This window comes from Pristis pectinata, chromosome 14 (assembly GCF_009764475.1).
Source record: "Pristis pectinata isolate sPriPec2 chromosome 14, sPriPec2.1.pri, whole genome shotgun sequence".
NCBI lineage: Eukaryota > Metazoa > Chordata > Chondrichthyes > Rhinopristiformes > Pristidae > Pristis > Pristis pectinata.
Genome location: NC_067418.1, coordinates 32,542,428 through 32,566,535, shown reverse-complemented (window position 1 = coordinate 32,566,535; position 24,108 = coordinate 32,542,428). Strand labels below are relative to the sequence as shown.

The 24,108-nt window shown below is 39.6% G+C and overlaps 1 protein-coding gene across 1 annotated transcript in view; it reads right to left on the bottom strand.

The window, feature by feature from the left end:
• The window catches only part of LOC127577980 (otogelin-like), a 190,890-nt gene that overhangs the window by 142,105 nt on the left and 24,677 nt on the right, over positions 1 to 24,108 (bottom strand). The window contains exons 10-13 of the mRNA XM_052029688.1: positions 11,947 to 12,092; positions 9,141 to 9,273; positions 8,029 to 8,206; positions 2,820 to 2,944 (exon numbers count right to left, since the gene is read on the bottom strand). Coding sequence (XP_051885648.1) covers positions 2,820 to 2,944; positions 8,029 to 8,206; positions 9,141 to 9,273; positions 11,947 to 12,092 — 582 coding nt within the window. The remainder of the gene's footprint in view (positions 1 to 2,819; positions 2,945 to 8,028; positions 8,207 to 9,140; positions 9,274 to 11,946; positions 12,093 to 24,108) is intronic.

Here is a 24,108-nt window from a genome sequence, read left to right as displayed (position 1 = left end):
AGCCTACCACGTGGAACCTTGTCAAATGCCTTACTAAAATCCATGTAGACCACATCTACTGCACTACCCTCACCAATCTGTCTGGTCACCTCTTCAAAGAACCCTATCAGGCTTGTGAGACGTGCTCTGCCCTTCACAAAGCCATGCTGGCTGTCACTGATCACACCATGATTCTTTAAATGCCCATAGATCCCATCTCTAAGAATCCTTTCCAACAGTTTGCCCACCACAGACGTAAGGCTCACTGGTCTGTAATTCCCTGGACTATCCCTACTACCTTTTTTGAATAAGGGGACAACATTTGCCACCCTCCAATCCTTTGGTACCATTCCCATAGACAACAAGGACTCAAAGATCCTAGCCAACGGTTCAGCAATCTCCTCCCTCGCCTCGCAGAGCAGCCTGGGGAATATTCCATCAGGCCCCGGGGACTTATCTGTCCTAATATTTTATAACAGCTCCAACACATCCTCTCTCTTGATATCAACATGCTCTAGAACTTTAACCTTACCAACACTGTCCTCAGCGTCATCAAGGCCCCACTCCTTGGCGAATACTGAAGTATTTATTGAGGACCTCATCCACTTCCACAGCTTCCAGACACATCTTCCCACCTTTGTCTCTAATCGGTCCTACCTTTACTCTCGTCATCCTTCTGCTCTTCACATAAATGAAAAATGCCTTGGGGTTTTCCTTAACCCTACTCGCCAAGGCCTTTTCATGTCCCCTTCTTGCTCTCCTCAGCCCCTTCTTAAATTCCTTCCTTGCTACCCTATATTCCTCAAGAGCCCTATCTGATCCTTGCTGCCTACACCTTATGTATGCTGCCTTCTTCCTCGTAACTAGATGTTCCACCTCTCGTCACCCATGGCTCCTGCACCCTGCCATTCTTTCTCTACCTCACCGGGACAAATTTATCCCTAACATCCCGCAAGAGATCCCTGAACAACGACCACATCTCTACAGTACATTTCCCTTCAAAAATGTCAGCCCAATTCACACTCGCAAGTTCTAGCCTTATAGCCTCAGAATTTGCCCTCCCCCAATTAAATATCTTCCTGTCCTCTTTGCTTCTATCCTTGTCCACAACAATGCTAAATGTTAGGGAGCGGTGGTCACTGTCCCCCAAATGCTCACCCACTGAGAGATCTGTCACCTGACCCAGTTCATTACCTAATACTAGATCTAATATGGCATTCCATCTACTCAGTCTATCAACATACTGTGACAGGAATCCGTCCTGGACACACTTAACAAACTCTGCCCCGTCTAAACCTTTGGTACTAAGCAGGTGCCAATCAATATTTTGAAACTTGAAGTCTCCCATGATAACAACCCTGTTATTTTTGCACCTTTCCAAAATCTGCCTCCTGATCTGCTCCTCAGTATCCTTGCTGCTACCAGGAGGCCTATAGAATACTCCCAGTAGAGTAACTGCTCTTTTCTTGTTCCTAACTTCCACCCATACGGACTCTAGAGAGGATCCTGCTACATTTTCCACCCCTTCTGCAGCTGTAATTATATCTCTAACCAGTAACGCCACCCATCCTCCTCTTCTCCACCCCCCTCAATATCCCTTTTAAAGCACTGAAATCCAGGAATATTCGGTATCCATTCCTGCCCTAGTGACAGCCAAGTCTCTGCAAGAGCCACAATATCATAGTCCCATGTATTTATCCAAGCTCTCAGTTCATCACCCTTATTCCTGCTGCTTCTTGCATTTAAGTAAATGCACTTTAGCCCATCCACCTTACTAATTTTATACCCTATACTCTGCTTCTCCTTCCTCAAAGCCTCTCTATATGTTAGATCTGGCTTTACTCCATGCACTTCTTCCATGGACCTATCCCTCCAGTTCCCATCCCCCTTGCAAACTAATTTAAACCCTCCCGAGAGCAACTCCTAGAGTTATTCTGGGAGTTGAGTTCCTAGGAGTGAACATCACCAATATCCTGTCCTGGTCCAACCACGTAGATGCCACAGCCAAGAAAGCTCACCAGCACCTCTACTTCCTCAGGAGGCTAAAGAAATTTGGCATGTCCCCTTTGACCCTCACCAATTTTTAATTGATGCACCAGAGAAAGCATCCCATCCAGATGCACCACGGCTTGGTATGACAACTGCTCTGCCCATGACCACAAGAACCTGCAGAGAGCCGTGGACACAGCTCAGCACATCATGTAAACCAGCCTCCCTTCCACATGTCTATACTTCTCTCTGTAGGTAAAGTAGCATAATCAAAGACCCCACCCACCCCAGACATTGTCTTCTCTCCGCTCGCTGTTCGGGCAGAAGATACGAAAGCCTGAAAGCGTGTACCAAGCTCAAGGACAGCTTCTATCCCACTGTTATGAGACTATTGAACAGTTCACTAGAACGATAAGATGGACTCTTGACTTTAGAATCTACCTCATTATCACCTTATTATCCACCTGCACTGCACTTTCTCTGTAACTGTAACACTTTATTCTGCATTGTTATTGTTTTACCTTGTACCACCTCAATGCACTGTATAATGAATTGATCTGTATGAAGAGCATGCAAGACATGTTTTTCACTGTACCTTGGTATATGTGACAGTAATAAACCAATTTACAGATTTTAATTGTGTAAGCACATTGTACTCAAGCACCAACATTTATTCTAAAGACAACTGAATGAATTTTACATTGAGTAAAATATCTTTACACCACTGTATAGCATATTTTTCCACTACCAATCAGGAGGTAAATTTCTAACCACCAAAATCTGGATATTTTAACTGAACAAAGTAGAACATGGAAATGAATATCAGCAACAAAATAGACTCTAAGACTTACCATACTGCTGGTGTGTGTCACATGGATCCACCTCAGGAACGTTGGCACCTGGGTTACAAGCTGTGGAGACTCTCCAGGAATTGGCAAAGATCTGTGGTGTGCTTTCAATCATTCCCCCTGGGGACCTGTGCAAATAATAAGGAGAAATTGAGAAGTTTGTACTTAAAGATCAATGGAAACAAGTTTCAGATGGAGACCAAAACAGACCCATTTTCTGCAGCTCCCTAGGTAAATTTATAACCCACAGCTTTTAAACACAATACAATTGTTTTGTTACAGAATCCGACAGAGAAAACTGAAAGTCCCAAAACTTAATCTTGAAAATAACTGAACGTGTTCACAAATGCTTGGATTTTGCAGAGAAATGCCAATAGATCCACACTCATGTAAGTACCAAGTGGTTCAAAGTTTCCATGCATATACAATATGTGTGAACGTAGAAGTCCTGCATTGTTAGTACCTGCTTGCTGGCATTTTGTTGACTACATTACACTACACCAAATCCAGCAGAAAGGCAAAGTTACAGCAGCTTCCACTACTTATACAGGGGAATTTGCCTGAACTACTTTGGCTAGATTGAACCAAGGGCAGGAACAGCAGCTCCATTCACTGCTGTAGAGAGAACAAATTCCAAAGATACAGGCAACTTTTGATTTGATTACATTTTTGAATTGTTGGAATTTAGTTAACTACATTTATTGTTTACATGCTTTTTAAAAAACTGTTTTAAAAGTATTTTAGTATTTAAATGTTGTCAGTGTTTAAATTTTTCTAATATTTTGATTAGTTAAACATTTTTGATTGTTTCTACAAGTCAGGAGATATTAAGAAACATTAAAAGCTTTGACAGATGACTAAAACAAGGGGTGTGGCTTAGCTTTCTCCAGTTATGGCTGGAGTAGTAAACAGGGCTTAAGTGATTAATGGGAGCACTATTCAATATTAAAAGCACGTGAAGGGTAAGTGTTTCAATAATGCTTTTAATTAATTTCTAGTAGTTTAATGTATTTTAACAATTTTTAAAAATAATGTCTTTAATCATTTTTAATTCTTTTAACTAAATATGTTTCAACAGCGATTCAACAACAAATATTTCAACATCACCATCCAGCAGAAATAGGTAGGATCAATTGAAAGGATCTTTGACATCACGAGCTGTCAGAAGGTCATCTGAGCAGTCTAGAAGAATGACCTCATAGCCTGTGGCCTGGTTACAGCTAATGGAGCCCTCGCCTCATGGGACAGTATAGCAGATACATTTGTGGCTATGGCTCCCAGCATCCTTAATGTAAGTGTAACTGTGGGACTAGCAAGAGGAGCACTCGCTTGAAGCGCACAAGACATCATGAGTATGATTTGGACAAATAAAACTTTTCTGTTTAAGATTCTAATAATTGTTTGCATACATGACTGGTCTCTCTTGCTGAGCTATAAATTGAAATCATTCAAGATTCTAGTACACACGTCCAAATTCACACCAAGCCCTGTATATACATCCTCCCTGAGCTTACTGATGAGCATTGATTCCTATTTTTGACTCTAAAATTTTGAACCTTGTTTTCACATCTTTCCATAGCATTGCCTCTACCTATCTCTGTAACCGGTTGTACAAGTCCCTGAGATACCTTCACTTTTCTAGTTCTGACCTCCTGATCATCACCGACTTTAATCATTCCACCATTCATAGTTGTGCTTTCAGTTGCCAAGGTCCTAAACACAAGAATTTCTTCCTTAAATCTCTCTACCCATCTATATGCTTTCCTCCAAGGCACTCTTCAGAGCTCACCACTAAAGATTTGTCCAAATATCTCTTTGTGGTTCCATGCCAGAATTTGCTTGATACCAATACCATGAACTATTCCAAGGCATATTGCTTTGTTAAAAGGAGTGGTAGTAAAGCTCAAATTGTTGTCGTCTTTGGTGGAATCACATTTAAGTCCATGCAGAAGAGCCTGATCTCCAATCATTTCGGATCCTCTTGTCATTGAGCTGTCAAGGCAAACACGGTGGCTGATAGCTCCACGTCAAAAGAAATCACGCATGGGCACCTTGCACTCCTCAAAACAAGTTTGATAATCTGGACACAAATTGCTGGAAACACTTAATTAGCAAGAAGTAGAGAAAAACAACTCCAATGGAGTCGTCCTCCTTTCAAAATGCTTGGAGCATGATATCTTGTCATAAGAAACACCTTGTTGTAATCTGCAAAATATACGCAAGACATCACAGCAACACGAATAATCCAAGCCTCTCTGAAAAAATGTAACATCCTCACCAAGTAGAGAAACAGCATTTGGGAAGGCACTGAGCTCCACAAGTATCTATGATGGAAGCACACATGCTAACAACAGAAGCAATGTTAATATCCTACACAACCAAGTCCCATCCCTTGTGGCAGTCTGCAGATGGCACATAAAGGTACTTCAATCACCTCAGAACTGGAATGGAAGCAAATCATTCTCAACACTAAGACACCAAAGGAAGAATCACAGTATATAAATCACAGGCAATATAGAAAAACTAAGAATTGAGTGTCAATTCCAGATCACTTTATAACCTGAGTCACATCAATTTTTGTTTGAGCCCTGGCTTTCCAACTGGGATGTTTTATCCTTCTAGCTGATGGATAATCAGTCCTTTTTAAACTTCTGTTGCTATCATTGACTGAAGACCAGTGCTCTGAGCATCAACTTCAGGCAAAGAAACAACAATTATTTTTGTTACCTAGTTTTGTAATAAATATACTAGAAATTTCAGAGTAATATTTCAGATTTATATATCTGCACAATTTTGGCCCAGAATTTGCATTAACTAAAATAGTGAGGCTAACCGCACTCGCTGTTGTTATCAGTACAAGTAACTCAAATGCAAATGTCATCTAACCACTGCCTGATCAGTTTATACTCAAGCAGCAAAGTGGGGGAGGAAAAAAAGCATAATCAGCAGTGACACTTACTCAGCAATAGTTTTCTATTGATGCTCAGTTTGGATTCCACCAAGGTCAGATGGCTTAAGACCTCATAACTGCCTTAGTCCAAACGTGGACAAACAAATTCTGAAAATGAGTAGAGCATGGCTGGTCTTGACTGCCGGACAGCAGTTGATAGTACATGGCAACAAAGACCTCCAATAAAGCCCTACTATTTCAGATTTCCAGCATCAGTAGTAACTCAGAGAAATACCAAGTCTATAAAGGCAGGTCAGCAGGTGGCTACCACGTGGCAAAGGACTTGCCTCCTAATTCCCCAAAGCCCTTTGGAATATTTTCCCCTTGTCTGGATGAGTAGTTGCAATCTATATGACTCACAAATGGCACTTTAAGATAAATATATATTTGCAGTTAAATGTCAATATCTAGAAGTTATGCTGTCCATTGACTGATCTGATCTTGGCTTCAATACCACTTTCCTGCTTGTTCATCACAGCTCTCAATTACCCTTAAGTCCATAGACCCATCTCGGAATATATTCATGACACAGCCGCAATAGCACCCTCCAAAACAACACTTGCATTTAAAAAAACACTAATTTTCATTTTTATTTTGTTATAGTCATTGAAATCACAAAATCATAGAAATTTACATCACATGTAGTGCCCATTCCAGCTATAGAGTCTGTTCCAGCCTAATCCCACTTTTCCATTTTTGGACACTTGCCTTGCAAGTTATAGTTTATCCAAATACTTTTAAAATAGTTTTATCTCTGTTCATTCTTCCAGCAGCGAGTTCCAGATTCCCTCACCTTGCTCTGGATGAAAAATATTTCCCTCAAATCCTTCTACAAGTTATATTAAATCCATGCTTAGAACTTGGTTTTTGACCTCCCTACCAAGGGAAGCAGGATATTCCTGTTCACTCAATGTAGGTCTCTCATAATGTTGTACACTTCAATTAAATCTCCACTCAATCTCGATTGTTCCAAAGAAAATAGCCTCAGGCTAGCTAATTTTTATTTTGGTTTTCCTTGAAAAGTTTCAGCACTGCCAACAGTGTTGTAAATCTCTTCAGGATTGTAAACCTTCTTCTCTGCCATCACCCCTTTACTGTCATGTGGTGACCAGTGTCATACACAGTATTCTTGCTAGAGTGTAATTGTTTTTATCTGCAGTTTGATCATGAACTCCCTGTTTATACATGCTACACTTCAGCTCAAAATAGCAAGCATTCCCAATGGCTATTTAAGCACTTTATCCTCTTGCCCTGCACTTCTGAATGGAATTTGAATTGCCATCCTTCTACTCAGTTATTTTCTTATATCTTATGGCTTTCTTTCTTACTATCAATCACACAGCCAATTTTTATACCAAAGGCAAACTTCTTTAACAATAACTCTTACATTTAAATCCAAATCATTGACACAAAACTTCTAAAAGTACAGGCCCAGAACCGAGCCCTGTGCAACTTAATTGCAAACAACTAATATTTGTTAACCATTATCCTTTGCTCCCAGCCAACTCATCATTTTCTCTTGGATCCAATATTTGTTTTTATTTATCTGTCTATTTTGGTATTTGGATCCTTGGGAAAAGCTTTGCTAAAGCCCTCACAACCTATATGAAACATATCACACTTAAATCCACTCTGTTTTTGCTTCAAAACAATTCAATTAAGTTAGGGAGACATGACCAAGGTGGATTGGAAATGATGGTGGGTAATAATGGAAAAATTACATCTTCTTAAAGTGTGCTGTACTGTGCTAGCTAGAGGGAATCGGCTAATATAAGGAAATAATGTCATGCTTTGCAAATCCGAGGCAATTTAACACTGTAATAGTAAGCAAATGGATCTTGGTTAAGCATTTCTGCACAACTTTGAAACTAGCAAATTTCTTTTGAAGATACTGAAAATGTCTACAAAACAGGTTTAAATTTAGACGAGTTTTCATTAATTACTTCTGGGAAAACAACATTATTTGCTTCAAAAGGTTATTTCTCCTAAACTTCAGGAATTGTTCCAGTACCTGGAGAAGCACAAATGATGTACGGGTTAATCGTCTGTGGGTAACAGTTGAAGTACTTGCCAAACTTCAGATAAATACGAAACAAGATACCACTGCCCATCTATAGAACGGTTGTAAATTAATCCTTGTTGAAAACAAAGGTTTGGCTGTGGTTTTCTAATTATGACCTCCTTTTTTAAAAAAACCGAATTGTAGTCAGTCAATAAGTTCTAATCAAAGCCAATTAGTTTCAAAGCATGAAGAATACTTACAAGAAATCATCCTGAATATTGCCATTGAATGTTCCACAAAGTCCAATGGTGTCTTCTTTCCACCTTGCATCCACTTGGAGGTAGAGCCTCCTCCCTTCCCTGTCATACTGCAAACGCAGTCCAAAGTTTGTGTTAACTTGTACGAACACTGAAGTAAGTTCAGTAACTTCAAATAAATCTGTTAAGTGATAAGAAAAAGTACCAGTGATCATATTTCTGATTAACCAAATTAAACTGATTGGGAAGCTGGAAGCAGTCTTTCAGGCATAATGACAACAGCACTTAAAAATTAAACAAGTTCTTTCTTTCAGTAGGGCTTTTCCTCCATGTATAGGCCTCCATTTATATCCTTGTTTTCTTAAATTGTATATGAGCATCTAGAACAAACTATATTTCTTCCTCTACCCAAATAATTCATTTCCTACACCAACATCTTCCAAAGATCAATTCATTGTGGGTAAAGTTCAAATAATATAACTTGAGCAAACAAAGGATACTAGAAAATGTCATCAGTATCCCTATGCACACTTGGTTCCATCCATTTGCACCTGACTTCTTGAGACAGGAAGGTATCATTTTGAAGACCAGTGTGTGCACTCAGTGGTTCCAAAGGATCTGATCATCCAACCCAGCATCTGTCAATCTCCTCTTTGGACTTGGTTAAAACAACATCTAATTGAGTCTTTAAAAAATACTGTGTTTCTACTTTACCTTAATAACATAAAATATACAGTTGGTCTATTTTATATATACATACATACACACACACACATATATATACACACACACACACACACACTTGAATTAAAAAGATAAAACACTAAAGCTAAATTGATACCTCGAAGTAAAGATTTTCCTAAATTAGTTAATATGTCAGACCAGCTATAAAATACGTAGCTGATAAAAATAAAGAATGTACCAGATTTGATTTATTGTGGTTACATAAATTTGGCTATGCTTAGTTCTTGCAAATTATTTAGCAGGCTACACAATTTACTTATTGAAAAATGATACAAATAGCATTTATTCAAAGATTTTAAAAAAACAGTATATTAAAAAGCGAGTTCAAAGTTTTGCGAACTGTAATGCAGCAAGTGGTCATTATTTCGTACCATCTTTATAAGGTAAACTAATCCTGTACTGATTGCAATGGTACACCTCTCCTGAATGAGTCAATGTCACCTGTTTCTTCGGATCTTCATCAACAATAATACTCACTGACTGAATACAGGCACCATTCAGATTCTGAGAAAAGGAGAAACACAGATCATCTTTAGAGTTTCATAATGTGTGCATACTATATTTATTTGCAGGACTGCATTACAATTTCTATTTGATATATGCATTATTTAGAAAAGTAAAACAAATCAAGCATACACAAGTCTTTTTTTTTAAAAAAATTCTCCCAAATGTATGCCATAACTTTACCAAAAGAGTCACGCAAGTAATGATGAAGCAGTATTTCAATAATGGCAATTTTGGAGACCATGAAAAAATTCCTAGCAATAATCCTGAACTTCAATGAATTAAAACTAAACCCAAATGAAAACTTCTTCACACAACTAACCACAAAAACATGGAGTGCATGGCCATGAAATACCAAAGATGCAGATTTAATTGAATTGTTTAAAAGTGAGTTACATGTTCAAAAAATACTAGGAGTCACCATGGCAAACAAAATGGGTGATATGATGGAATAAAGAGCTAATTTTGTTTCTGCATTATCATTTCTGAAAATCAAATTTCTAATAATATTAATTTTAATATTTATATCTACTTCTATTCTGTTTGTGAACACGTTTAAATCGTGCTCGTTATAAATAAATTCAGCAGTTACCAAGTCTGATCACAGATTAGAGCTGAATTAACACAACCTGACATACAGCAGTTACAGAATTAAGGTTAATTTTTGTCTTCATATATTATGCAGTCAGATGTGAATGTTACACATCTGACTGCTTAACATATTCGATCACCTTCAGTTGTAAATTCAGTTGAGTCTAAGGATGACATCACTCATGACAGCCACCCTGCAGAAATTAAATTTTAAAACAAATGGGACTGAGAGCCCTACAAGAGGCACAACAATTTAGAAAGATTCTGGAGAACCTTCAATGGCAACTTAATCAATCAACAACCTCACTCTCTACAGATATAGGAGAGTGAGTGTCAGGGGGAGTCCACAAACCTTGGAAATCTCTCAATAGCTCCATTTCCTCCTGACCAAATGTGTAATGGTAACTCCTTCAGTGTCAATAAAAGTGAACATAGGCTGACACAAAGGCTCCTGAAAGTCCAAGTGCCAACTTGAAGAAATAAAATACAACATTGGTCTAAGCCTTTTAACCTGCAGTTTCTGAACCTCCTATAGGACATCCCATCTTCAGGGCTCTCATGAGTGTGCTGTAGACCTGATGCTATAACTTTCCCCATACTTTGTTACCCATAATAATGAAGTTCCCATCAAATTGCGTGTACCAAGTTCAGTCAGAACTTGAGGTTGTTTTAAGGAAACGGAAAGTGAAAAATTAACCCACTATTCATACCCTTGTCACCAAAAGGAATTGGAAAGCCAGAATGCAAGATAGACTGGGTGCAGCCATCTTTCCACGACAAATCACTTGTTTGGAACAAGCAACTTCCAACAGACACCACTATTTCCTCAGGAACAAATAGTAAATTTCAACAATTGCTGCACACTACTTTTTGACCATTAATTTAAATAGCCCGAAAAATTGTGCACATTGCATTCTTAAAATTTTCGTGCATTCTCATGCAGTCAAGGCATCTCCCTGCAAGAATGACAGTCCAAACATGCAAATTTACTAAAAATACACATACGACTAAATAGGTCATAAAGGTATTAGCAAATTAGCAATCTCCTGCTATATTTAATCATAGAAATGATATAACAAAAATCCAGTAAATTTAAATCACAAGCTACTAATACAAAGCTCAAGTAAAAATCTTTGAAAGGGACTAGTTGTTCAGAATTTTAAGGGAGATTTTACTTCACTGGTAAAGATTTTGCCAACTGACAGGGAATATATGACAAGAGTTCTATTGACTTAATCATGTTGAGCCAACATCCCAAGGGACAAATATTGTGACAGGTTGTCTGACCTTTGCAGTACTTTCAAGAAAAATTTTCATTGCACTTCAGCTGTTTTTCCTTGAGCAAGTTGTCGCAAATACAAATGCTACCAGAATATTCACAAAAAAAAATACAGAAGTAAAATTCTTATTACTTCTAAAATATTCACTATTTAGAGAGGATATTACATAAATGCAAAATACGAAGAATAACTGCCTGAAATTGGAGAGAAATTCAAGCCAACAATAATTCTCTGTTCGACTGAATTGTCTCTTTGATAACTTTACATCAGTCCACATTCAGCAGGTGTTCTTATATCAACTGCTGTCTCTTTCACCAACCACTTTACAAACTTTTTTTTTTAAATCTTAGCTCATTCTCATCCTCAACACCATCAAAGACTTTGACATTTCAACAGGGACATAGATAAGGTTCCATCAAGTGAACTGCTTGTCCAATTTATTGTTATAAAGGTTTCTGTAAGTTTCACATGATCCTTAAATCTACATGGTCTTGCTGAATGTTGCTTTCATCAACTCACTGGCACCAGAAGATTGCTAGCTTTGTGGTTAGAGACCTTGTAGTATTTCTTTCAGGTAAAATGTGATGGCCTTGAATATCCAACATGAACGGAGGCTTTTATCCAAGAACAGATGTGGACAAAATTTCAGTCACTGAACTCACAAGTTACCAACTACTGCCCATCTCCTTTGTTCTTCAAATAGTTTATTTAAATCTATTTTCTTAATGAAATCACCATTGTTCAAACCTTTAACTCTATCTTAATTCCTGTTTAATCTATGTAAACAAATGTTGTTTCTTACTGTGCCACATTGAGAATTCTGGAGGCTGATAGTAAACTTTCCAGAACTGCGGCTCTTTGCCAAGATGTACTGACATATGGCATGAAAGGAATAGAGCTGTTCATCAAACGTCTTGAAGTGAATATCTCCAGTTACTGAGCATTCCACTAGAAGATGCAAAACAAAACAAAATCTTATCAGGACAGGTATTTTCAGCCTTCTCAGGCCAGGTCCTTGAGCCAGATCTTCAGGGATCACTTAATAGGATGTTCAGGATAGGGAACATACTGACAATGGCCGATTTACAGTATTTTTTTTAATCAAGGAGTTACACTTAAATGAACTATTAACATTAACTTAGACATAATCCCCTGCCAAAGTGCAAGAATATTGGCACATGAAACAATCATGGAATTGTTCCACATAGATTAATATAACACAGCACCATCATGCTTACCATCTGTTCTAAATTAATACACAACATACTTGAACTGATCTTAACTTGACTTGAGTGATCCATCAACCTATGTTACAGTGAAATAAAGTTAAATTTTCTGTAAATAATTTAATTTTGGCGGAGTAAATACTGTTCTGTATTCTCTATCAGGAGAAACGTTAGAAACTGCTAAGTTAGAATTCAGGAAGGATGTCAGGCTTGACCATTGCAGCCAAAGAATTATCAAGTGTGGAATAAAGAGGGGGAGCCAGTGGTGTAAATAGCAACCATAAATTACAGATGCATCTGGAGATATTTTTGGAGACATAAGTGAATAGAATGAGTGTGGTTGGCCCCTGAAAAATGTTGAATGATTTCATAATGAGCACTTATTGTTTCTAAAAGATTTCTTTCTAGTATTGTCATCCATTGACCTGGGGGAGAAAAAAAACCTTCTCTTATATATTCATTATTTATCTCTGGCACAGATAATCGACTTACAAATAAGTAAAAGCTCTCTGGGTTCTGAATTCAAAGTTTAAAGTGCCTTTTCAAAAGAGTAACAATTTGACAACAATGAGTTTAACTATGGGAAAGCATATGATCAGACTGAAATGCGTTGGTCACTACTAATTTCAACAGTGGCAGTACACTCTTAAGGGCAAGACCCTTAACAGTATTGAAGAGCAAGAGACCTTGGGGTGCAAGTCCATGACTCATTGAAAGTGGCTACACAGGTAGACAGGGCGGTTAAGAAGGCTTGTGGAATGCTTGCATTTATTAATCGAGGTATTGAGTATGGGAGTCAAGGAGTTATGATGCATCTCTATAGAACTCTGGTTAGGCCGCATTTGGAGTATTGCATGCAATTCTGGTCACCTCACTACAGGAAGGATGTCAAGGCTTTAGAGAGGGTGCAGAGGAGGTTTACCAGGATGCTGCCTGGAGTAGAGGGCATGTGCTATCAGGAGAGGCTGGACAAACTTGGGCTCTTTTCTCTGGAGCAGCGGAGGCTGAGGGGTGATCTGTTGGAAGTGTATAAAATTATGAGGGGCATAGATAGGGTGGACAAGCAACATCTTTTTCCCCATTGAGCAATCCAATACCAGAGGGCATGCATTTAAGGTGAGAGGGGGTAGGTTCAGAACAGATGTGAGGAGTACATTCTTTTTCCCCCACACAGAATGGTGGATACCTGGAATACATTGCCTGATAGGGTGGTGAAGGCAAATTCATTGGGGGCTTTTAAGAGGGGCTTGGATGGGCACATGAATGAGAGGAAAATAGAGGGATATGGGCATTCTGTAGGTGGGAGGGATTAGCTACGTCGGCACAACATTGTGGGCCGAAGGGCCTGTTCTGTGCTGTACTGTTCTCTGTTCTACGTTTAAGAAAGCCAATGATGAATTAAGGCTCTCAAGACATTTTCTCAAAAATGTTAATAAAACTGAAAACCAAAAATATGCCTCTTCACTGCTGCATCTTGTAGTTATTGCAATGTTATATCTCCCAAGTACAACACTAACCCCCACAACATTAGATGCCTAAATTCTAGAACAAAATCAGAATCAAACCTTACCTGGACAGCTATGTTCTATACAGTTCCAAATGCCTCCTGCACAAGCGCTGAAATAAAAAAAAATTAAATTGAAGTAACATGAAACCTTTACAGGGAAATTAGATAAAGTAATTAAAATTACAAATATTTTAAAAGTAAAATATTTAATTCCATTAGAAATTGACTGAAATGGATTGCCGTTAGAGAAATGAGGAAAACTGATGCTAACAAATGAAAGGCAGTAGAAGAATAGGGGAAAGGGCAGACAGGAGTGGTGTATGCAGACTGCTAACATTAGCAGAGAGACAGTGGGAAGAAAAGTGACTGCTTTAACAGGGTAAACAGCATTTGATACAAGTTCAACTAGCTATAATTTTAATTAAGGAGAGGGAAAAGAGAAAGGAGGATAACAAAATAAACTGGAAAGAGATAATTCTGTTTCTGTTTAAAAAAAGGCAGTTTTATGGGACGCAGTCTTTGCATAGGTTCAGATGAGGTAAAAGTGCGCAACCCAATCTGTCCTTCCAACTTTTGACTCTCTCATTTCAGAATGCCACTGATTTATATTTCTTTTACAAACAAGACAGTCACAGATTGCTTTCCCCTCCATGTATCTATCCAAGTGCTTCTTAAATGATACTATTGTACCTGCCTCAACCACTTCCTCTGGCAGCTTATTCCATATACTCACCACCCTCTGTGTGTAAAAGTTGCCCCTCAAGTCCCTTTCAAATCTTTCCCCTCTCACCCATAATCAATGCCCCATGGATTTGGACTCCCTACCCTGGGGAAAAGACTGCTACCATCCACCTTATCCATGCCCCTCATGATTCTATAAACCTCTATAAGATCACCCCCTCATTCTCCTACACTCCAAGGAATATGCTCCTAGCCTGGCCGACCTATCCCTATAACTCAGGCCCTCTGGTCCTTGCAAATTCTTCGTAAATCTTTTCTGTACTCTTTCCCATTTAACCACATCTTTCCTATAACAGGATGACCATAACTGTACACAGTACTCAAAGTGCAGCCTCACCAACAACTTATACAATTGCAACATAATGTCCCAACTCCTATACTCAGTGCCCTGACTGATGAAGGCCAGCGTGCTAAATGCCTTTATGACCACCCTGTCTACCTGAGATGCCACTTTCAACAAACTATACACTTGTACTCCTAGGTCCCTCTGTTCCATTACACTCCCTCGTGCCCTACCATTCATAGTATAAGTCCTACGCTGGTCTGGCTTTCCAAACTGCATCACCTCATCCGTATTGAAATCCATTTGCTACTTCTTGACCCACTAACTGATCAAGATCCCCCTGTAATCTACGATAACCTTCTTCACTATCAACAACACCTCCTGATTTTATGTCGTCCGCAAACTTACTGATCAAGCCTTGTGCACTTGTATCCAAATCATTTATATAAATAATGAATAATAAGGGTACCAACACCGACCCGTGGCACACCACTAGTCACCGGCCACCATTCTGAGAAACAACCTTCAACCACCACTCTCTGCTTCCTACCTCTGCGCCAATTTTGAATCCATCCAACTAGCTCTCCCTGGATTCCACGGGACCTAACCTTCCGGACCATCCAATTCACAGGAACAATCCCAGAACCTATAGAATCTTGGAAAATGATAAACAGTGATCACTGTTTCTCTTGCCACCTCTTTCAAATCTCTGGGATGTAGACATTTCATCCTTAATTTATCAGCTCTTAGTCTCACCACCTTATCTAATGCTATATATTTTTTTTAAAGTTCTTATTTCCTTTAGCTCCTCATTCTCATTGGATTCTTGGTTGTCTGACATTTCTAGCAAGTTTTGTCTTCTTCCCTGAAAATTCATCATCAAGTACTTGCTTTATTTCTCTGCTTTTTCCTTATAAAGTCTCTGGTTTCTGTCTACATGGCCACATATTTGTCCTCACTCCTATTTTCCTTTCTACATATATCTCTTGAAGCTCTTTCGGTCTCATATTCTATCTTGCATTTCTTTATCAGCTCCTTCATCCCCTGCAGAATACTAAAATGCTCCTGATCCTTTGGCCTACTGCTAATTTCTGGCAAATTTGTAAGCCTCTTGAGCAACAAACAAAATGCTCGATGAACTCGGCAGGTCAGAGGGAAATGGATAGTCAATGTTTTGGGTTGAGACCCATCGTCAGGACTGGAAAGATAGAGGGGAGATAGCCAGTATAAGAGAGGCTGGGGGAAAGGGTGGAGCAATGATAGGTGGATCTAGGTGAGGGGTGTAGTAGGCAGGTGAGGGAAGGGGAGAGTGGGAATGACACAAGAAGCTGACAGGTGATGGTGGAAGTGACAAAGGGCTGAAGGAGATGGGATCTGATAGGAGAGGGTGGTGGACCATGGAATAAAGGGAAGGAGGTGAGGAGGGGAACCGATGGGAGGAATATGTGGCCTCTTCCTTGGACTTAATACCATCTTTAATTTTAATCAGCCAGCCACAGATAGACTACTTCACCTGTTGAGTTTTTAATGCCTTAACTGTATTTTTCCTGCACTAATGCATGATTTTCTGAAATGCTGTTGTTACGTACCAGCAACAAAAGAAACACACCGAGTCACGTATAAGTGTTAGAAACTATTAATAACTACTTATGATAATAAGTAAGAATGTTAGATATTAAACATTAACCCCAAAACTAAACCCGAAGTGTGTGTGTGTGGCAAATTCCCAAACTCCAAGTCCAGGAATAGTTCTCAAAGTTCAGTTCAGCAAGTCATAAGGTGAAACGTGAGCAAAGGCTTTTGCAAAATCACTGTTGACTGAAGAGAAAATGTAGGGATAGAATAGAGAGAAACTACAAAATCCAGATGTTCCACAATGGAACCCATATGACACCTCAATCACTGATTGTCTTTGCCTTGTCCTGAAATGTCCTTGTCCTCAATCACCATTGCCTTGTCCTGAAATATCTGCCACCCTGAAAGGCATTCGAGACGTGGCCGTCCACACAAATACCTGTGTCCCTCTACAGGTTAACGACAAAGTGGACTCCACTGGATTACTCCAAAAATCCATACGTGGACTATAGTGACAGACAAAGCTATTGTTCCCCATCCATCGATACAGAGACCAGCAGTAAGTGTCTCTCTCCCCCTCTTTCTGACTCACTGAACAAACTTCAGCACGTTGTTATCTTCTTGCTGTCGTGATGACGCCACGCACACACACTACTGTACTATGTCTTAAAGGGACATTAACCAAATAGCAACCTAATCCGTAACACTGTCCATGATCATACTTTTCAAAACATTTTCCCGAACAACCACAATCATTTTCCACTCATATCTCCATACTTTCTTTTAAGGTCCTAACTTTGGATTGAACTACTTCAAGATGGTCAATTAACCCTTACTCATTGCACAAAATACAATCTAAAGCAGTCCTTTCCTCAGTTAGTTCCTCAACATATTAAGGAAACCATTCTGTTTAACATTCCATGAATTCATCCTCCATCTTATTATCACTAATTTGACTTGTCCAGTCTATGTGTAAATGAAAGCCCCTCTGATTATTGCATTAGCCCTGTTACATGTACCTATAAATTTCCTGATTTATGCCAATTCCAATATTATAACTACTACTTGGAAGCCCATAAGTAACTTTTAAATATTTTCTGCACTTTGCTGTTTCTTAGCTTGATTCAAACTGGTCCAAATTCCACATCACCATGCATATCATTTAATATTTTGCTATATACTAAACACAAGTCATTCAACATGTGAATGTTCAATACTGGAAAACTGGTGACATACAACCAAATTTCATTTATCAGTGTCTAGTGCATATATCAAAGCCCAGTTCTGTGCATTAAACATATTCTTTATTACTGATTTAATACATGCAAGAAGTTTGGAATACTTATAGCAATAATGAGGCTGATTACTCCTCCAAGGTGCTCAAGAATAGCTGGATACAAGTCCAAATTTTCCCACCTCACATTAATGTGGGTCAAAGCATGCTAAAGGAGAATTGATTGCATGAACCCAAGTTGTCCTGGGAATGCAGAAGGGGAATACAATCACACGTTAACGTAAATGGAACCAAATGAGCAGAAGTGCAGCCAGCTGCAGGAAGTCATGCAGAGATTTGGTGCTGCCAGAGATGAATTTCTCTCCATATTGAACTGCATATCCAGTAAAGGAGTGAATGAAGACTTTAAATTTTGATTTAGGACCCACTATATAAATGTGTGTAATGCGACAGAGGAATATACATATCATGGTTTACAGTCAGTGCACATTAATGGAATGAATTTGAAAGATAAGTGTACAACATGCTGATGCAACATTCATTGAATGTCGTTGTCTAGAATGATTCAATAGAAAATTGTAATAACACATTCGATATTAAATTACTTACCAGGTGCTGCAGTGTTTCTGAATGATAGAGCCGGGCATGTAGAGAGTACCTTGAAACACACAAGGACACTCGGTAGGTTTCAGACATGTCCCATTTTCATAAATCAAACCCGTAAGAATATATTATACTTCATTTAAAAGGAAACAATTTTCTTTTCAGGACATTCTGTAGGTCATTGTATTAGAAGGCATGCTCAAGTCTTAGATTGAAGGCAGGTACAATAAATGACCTAGAACTTGCTAACAAATGCCAATATTTCTGAATGGAACAACCAGCATATAAATGGAAGTCCAGGACTGTAACATGTACACAATCATATGGCCTGGAAATTCCACATAAAGTGCCTTGTGGAACTGCTTCTTGGATTCTGCCAGTGGTTAAACCTGGTGCAGGATCCAAGATATCACCGATTCCAGTGGGGATCGTAAGACTGCATAGAGATAAAGGATTTGGCAAGTTCTTCTTCTGTAATTCTTTCTGTTTAGTGTAATTTATTTGATCAATTGTTTTACATGTTTTGATATAGAACAATACAGCACATGAATAGGCCCTTCAGCCCACGATATCTGCACCTACCACGATTCCAATCTAAACTAATCCCATCTGTCTGCACAAGATCTATATTCCTATATTCCCTGCCTGTTCACATGTCTGTCTAAATGCATCTAAAACATTGCTTCTACCAACACCCCTGGCAGCATGTTCCAGGCACCTACCACTCTGTGTAAAAATCTTGCCTCACAAATCTCCTATAAACATTCCCTCTCTCACCTTAGTCCTATGCCCTGTAGTATTAAACATTTCCACTCTGGGAGGAAAAAAGGACTATCTTATTTATGCCTTTTATATTTTTTTTTAAACACTACTATCAAGTCACCCTACAGCCTCTGACACTCCAAAGAAAGCAATCTCAGGTTGTCCAACCTCTTTGTAGCTAATACACTCCAATCCAGGCAACAATCTGGTGAACCTCTTCTGCACACCTTTCAAAGCCTCCACATCCTCCCTGTGGTATTGCGACCAGAACTGTACACAGTATTCCAAATGTAGCAAAACCAAAGTTTTATACAGCTGCAACATAACTTCCCAACTTTAATACTCAATGACCTTTCCATGATCTGCCTGCCTATCTGTTCCTAATTCTGCTGGCTTTTGGGGGGGGGGGGGGTGGTGGTGGTGGTGGGCAATAGAATAATCCCATCATAATGATTACACTTTTCTTATTCCAGAGTTCTACATATGGCCTTGCTGTATGAGCCCTCCAAAATGTCCTCTGAGTGCAGCCATGACATTCTCCCTAATCAGTAATAAGCTCTCCCACCTCTTTTACCTCCCTCTCCGTCCCATCTGAAACATCTATGCCCTGGAACATAGAGCTGCCAATCCTGCCCTTCTCTCAACCAAGTTTCTGTAATGACTACAACATTGTAGTTCCATACACTAATCCAGGCTCTAAGCTCATCTATTTTACCAATTATATTCTATGCATTAAAATAAATACACTTCAGACCATCAATCCTGCTGTGTTTTTCATCCAGGCCCTAGCCGTTTTTGTTATTAGATTTATTTGAGCTAACCCCTACCTTCTCCTCAATCACTCCACCTGCTAACCTACTGCTCTGGTTCCTAACCCCGCCTCACAAGTTTAAGCCCTCTTGAGTAACACTAGCAAACCTCCCAGCAAGGATATTCACATCACTCCAGTTTAAGTGTAATTCATCATTCTTGTCCGGGTCCCACCTGCCCAGGAGAGATCCCAATGATCCCACCTACACCAGCTCTTGAGCCATGCATTCAACCATACCACCTTCCTATTTCTGGCCTCATTAGCATGTGGCACAGGGAATAATCCTGGTATTACTACCCTAGGAGGTCCTGCTTTTTAAACTTTACACTCAACTCCCTAAATTCCCCATGCAGGACCTCATCTCCCTTCCCGCCCATGTTGTCAATACCAATATATGGACCACGATCTCTGGCTGCTCACCGTCCCCTTTCAGAATGTCCTTTACTTTCTCAGAGATATCCTTGACCCTGGCACCAGGAAGGCAACACACCATCTTAGAGCCTCACTCACAGCCACAAAAATATTTAGTTAACTAAGAATTAGTTGATGTCGAATAAATTGTTTTTTTTTAAATTTTAATAGTTTTTAAATGCCTCCAAATACTAGAGACATTTAGTGATGTTTACGGTCTTTACAGCAGACAAAGCTGGAGCTGGTGCTTTTCAGAATCTCCAAATTTTCAGAGCTATTTCTGCAATGGGACTTTCTCAGTTTAGTATCCATAGCTCTTTTGTGTTGCTGCTCTCATAGGCAAGTAATAAGTATAGAACTACCAAGTAGCATCCTTTGGTGAATTACACCATCTGCCTGCATCTCAATCACCACAACTGTCCTACCTTCAATACGCTCTCCCTCGAGGAGTTCTTCCTCAAGACAAGAGCAAAAATTACATTGACACAAGTGATTGGAGCCCAGAATGTATTGTAATGGGTAGTACTGGAGGCAGCATTCAAGAGCAAACTGGATCAGTATCTGAAAGGAAAGGCCCCCAGAATACTCTACGCAAACAATACATTTCACTGTGAGTTTTGACTAATAAAGATATCTTTTCTTATCTTATCTTAATTTGCAGGGCTGTGGGGAGAGAGAGTGAGTGAATGGGACTTAGCTGGAATCCTCTTACATATGGGACTCAAGGGCCAAAATGGCTTCCTTCCATGCTGTAATATTCGATGATGGTGTCCAGCTCAATCTTGCTTTAGCCCATTCAGTAACTTCATGAACAGCAAAAGCCTTGTAGACACCAAACTCCTTCCTTAGACTCGTGAAATGTCATCTACTGCAGAAGCATCCGCTGGCTTAATTGAAGCGATCTTGTTACAGTACCCCATGCAAAGAATCGACCTTCTTTTCTGTGGATTTTTGCAATGGCATAGCCATCGTCTCAAAACTGTGCTGAAGGGACCATCCCCAAATCTGCTCCAATCCCCAAATTCATCCAATTTGCTTGCTATCAAGGTCCATAAATATTCCCATTAGTCTGAGAACACAAAAATCACTTGACCAATTATACTCTGAACTTGTGCTCCACAAGATGGAGTTTCCTTTCTTGGGAACATGTAATTACTGAGCTTTCTTGATAATTAGCAGTTTTCCTCTCCAACCTTGTGGTGACCTCTGCAGACATTTCCGTAGTAGACACCTACTGCCCAAGTACTTGCTGCCATTATACTGCAATATTTGCTTTAGTTGATGCCCTACTGCAAAGGTAAACATTTATGTGCAGCATTTGCTCGCAGGATACCCATACAGTCAGAACTACAAACTCATGACTTTTGAAGAATGCTTCTATTTCTTCTCTTTTTGTACATCAAAAAGTGTATTCTTTGTTGATATCGTCAACTTACAATTGCACTTCTGGGAATATTACCTTTCCATTCACAATGAAAAAATTTCTCTGTAGCCCTCAACTCTATAATTCCTTGATCACTTTTTGCATCAGTGTGTAATGATCCAACTTCATCCTTGCTTTCTCCCCAAAAGACTCTGTACTCAGCTGTTTAGCTTACCTTTTGGCCCAAGCTTAGCATTCCCCTTCAAACAAACTCCATCTATCTGCACTTTGATTGCCAGAACTGCCCTTCAGGAAAGAGCTGCTTATCTTTGGCATACATCATTCCAGTTAAATTTTTCTCACTATATTAGGTTGTAATTGATCTCTCATTTTTCATGACCACTTTGTTGGAATTGAGCTGTTGCTTTTGGCACCTCCCATTTCTATCCCTCTAGTGGTCTGTTGATGCTGATGCACTCTGAAGCACGAGTAGCTCCTGGATCTCTTCACTGCCCAATGTGATGGTCCCCTCAGCACATGGTCCCTCAATCCAAATCTATATCCATGGGGAGGCACAGTAGTGCAGCTAATAGAACTGCTGCCTCACAACTCCAGCAACTCGGGTTCAATCCTGACCTCTGGCACTGTCTGTGTAGAGCTGGCACTTTCTCCTGTGACCAAATGGTTTCCTCCGGGTGCTCTGGTTTCCTCCCAGGTGGGTCGGTAGGTTAATTGGCCACTGTAAATTGTCCCTAGTGTGTAGATAAGTGGTAGAACCTGGGGGTTAGGGGAGATGGGGCAAATCAATGGAAATGTGAGGAGAATTTAAAAAAAATATAGTTAGGATAGGATTGGTGTGCAAATAGAGGCTTGATGGTTGGCATAAACTCAGTGGGCCTAAGGGCCTGATTCTATGTTATATGCCTCGATGACGATGACCACTGGACTGGCCTCTGTCCCGAAACTGCAATAGGTAACTGGATTTATCAATTTCCACAGACAACTTAGTTTTCCCTCTCCCACAATTGGAAGAGCCCCTCCTTCATACAAGTCCCATGCCAATTTACTCCAAACGATGGATGTATTTCCAATACACATCCTGGCCTACGATAGACCAACTTGTTCCAATATGAATATTGAATTCTCAACTGATAAGGTAGCTTTGGATACACTGTCATTATCTTCCTCTTCAGATGAGAAATAAATATAATGCAACACTCCCATTTCTATCTCCTCATTGTTTGATTCTGCTACGTGTATGGTGTCCCTACCACATTCTTTCCCCATTCATTCAAGGTAAAAGGGGACTATGGTCTTTGCCTTCAGTTACCATCTTCAGGGACTTGCACGTCCATCCAATATGCTCTATTCTGTGACTATTATCACAATAGACCATCGTAAATAGGCATTCTGAGACCAGGGGCTCCCACAACATCCATGGCAAGGCTTGCCACCTTTTGCATCTTTTACATGGCTCCCAACATTTTCACCTTTTGCATGAACATGACCTTCTGGTTTCCCACCAATTCCATTTATAGTGCTCACATGACTCAGCTGCAAAGCAGATCACACATCCATTTCCATTTCTGTGAGCTCATTTTATGCCTGCACCTCAGGAGCAACCTCATTCTTGGAGCGAAATATTCACGCTTTTCAATGTTATCTCCATACTACTGAGAGAGCTATTCTGCATGCTCTCTCAAATGTTGGGTTCAGCATATCAAATAATGAGCTCACTTGCCAATCCACACATTAAACAATTCCAGAGATAGTAATCTTAAATGGTCTGAAAGTTACACTATTTTGCTAACGTTTTTAACCTAACCACACATTTGCCAACTTGTTCCTCTGGTCCCTGATCATACATGCCAAACTCGTAACTCTCAAAAATCATTCAAAATACTGGATTAAAATTAGGAATCTCATCCATGGCTTGAGGCAGTAATAAAGTCACCAACACCTTGCATTTCTGGTCTTATATCGCCTTCCATTTTTTCCACATGTCTGCTTTGCTCTTTTCTGTGTCCTCCTTTGGGACCTTGGTGATATTGTTCACTCTCAGCAACATACAGTCATACAGCACGGAAGCAGGTCCTTCAGCCCAACTCATCCATGCCGACCACACTCGCTCCACGTAAAGGGCAAATGGCTGAGACCCGTTCATATTTCAAGCTTGCCGATATATCTGTTATGTCCACTGCCTGCTGTCTTCACTGCTTTACCTGAAGAACCTCTTTCTCTATTATCTCTCATTAATTACTGCTTATCTGCCTCCTTCAGCAGCAACATCCAAACCCATTGCTAATTTAGTGCTTGTATGCACTCTTGTTTTGACGTTCATAAGGGCAAGTAATGAAGATCAGCTGCACACAGCTCTTAAAAGTACACATGCTCATATATATGCATTGCATGTATAGAGACCCAGCTGCTGCTGATCAGACCACAGTG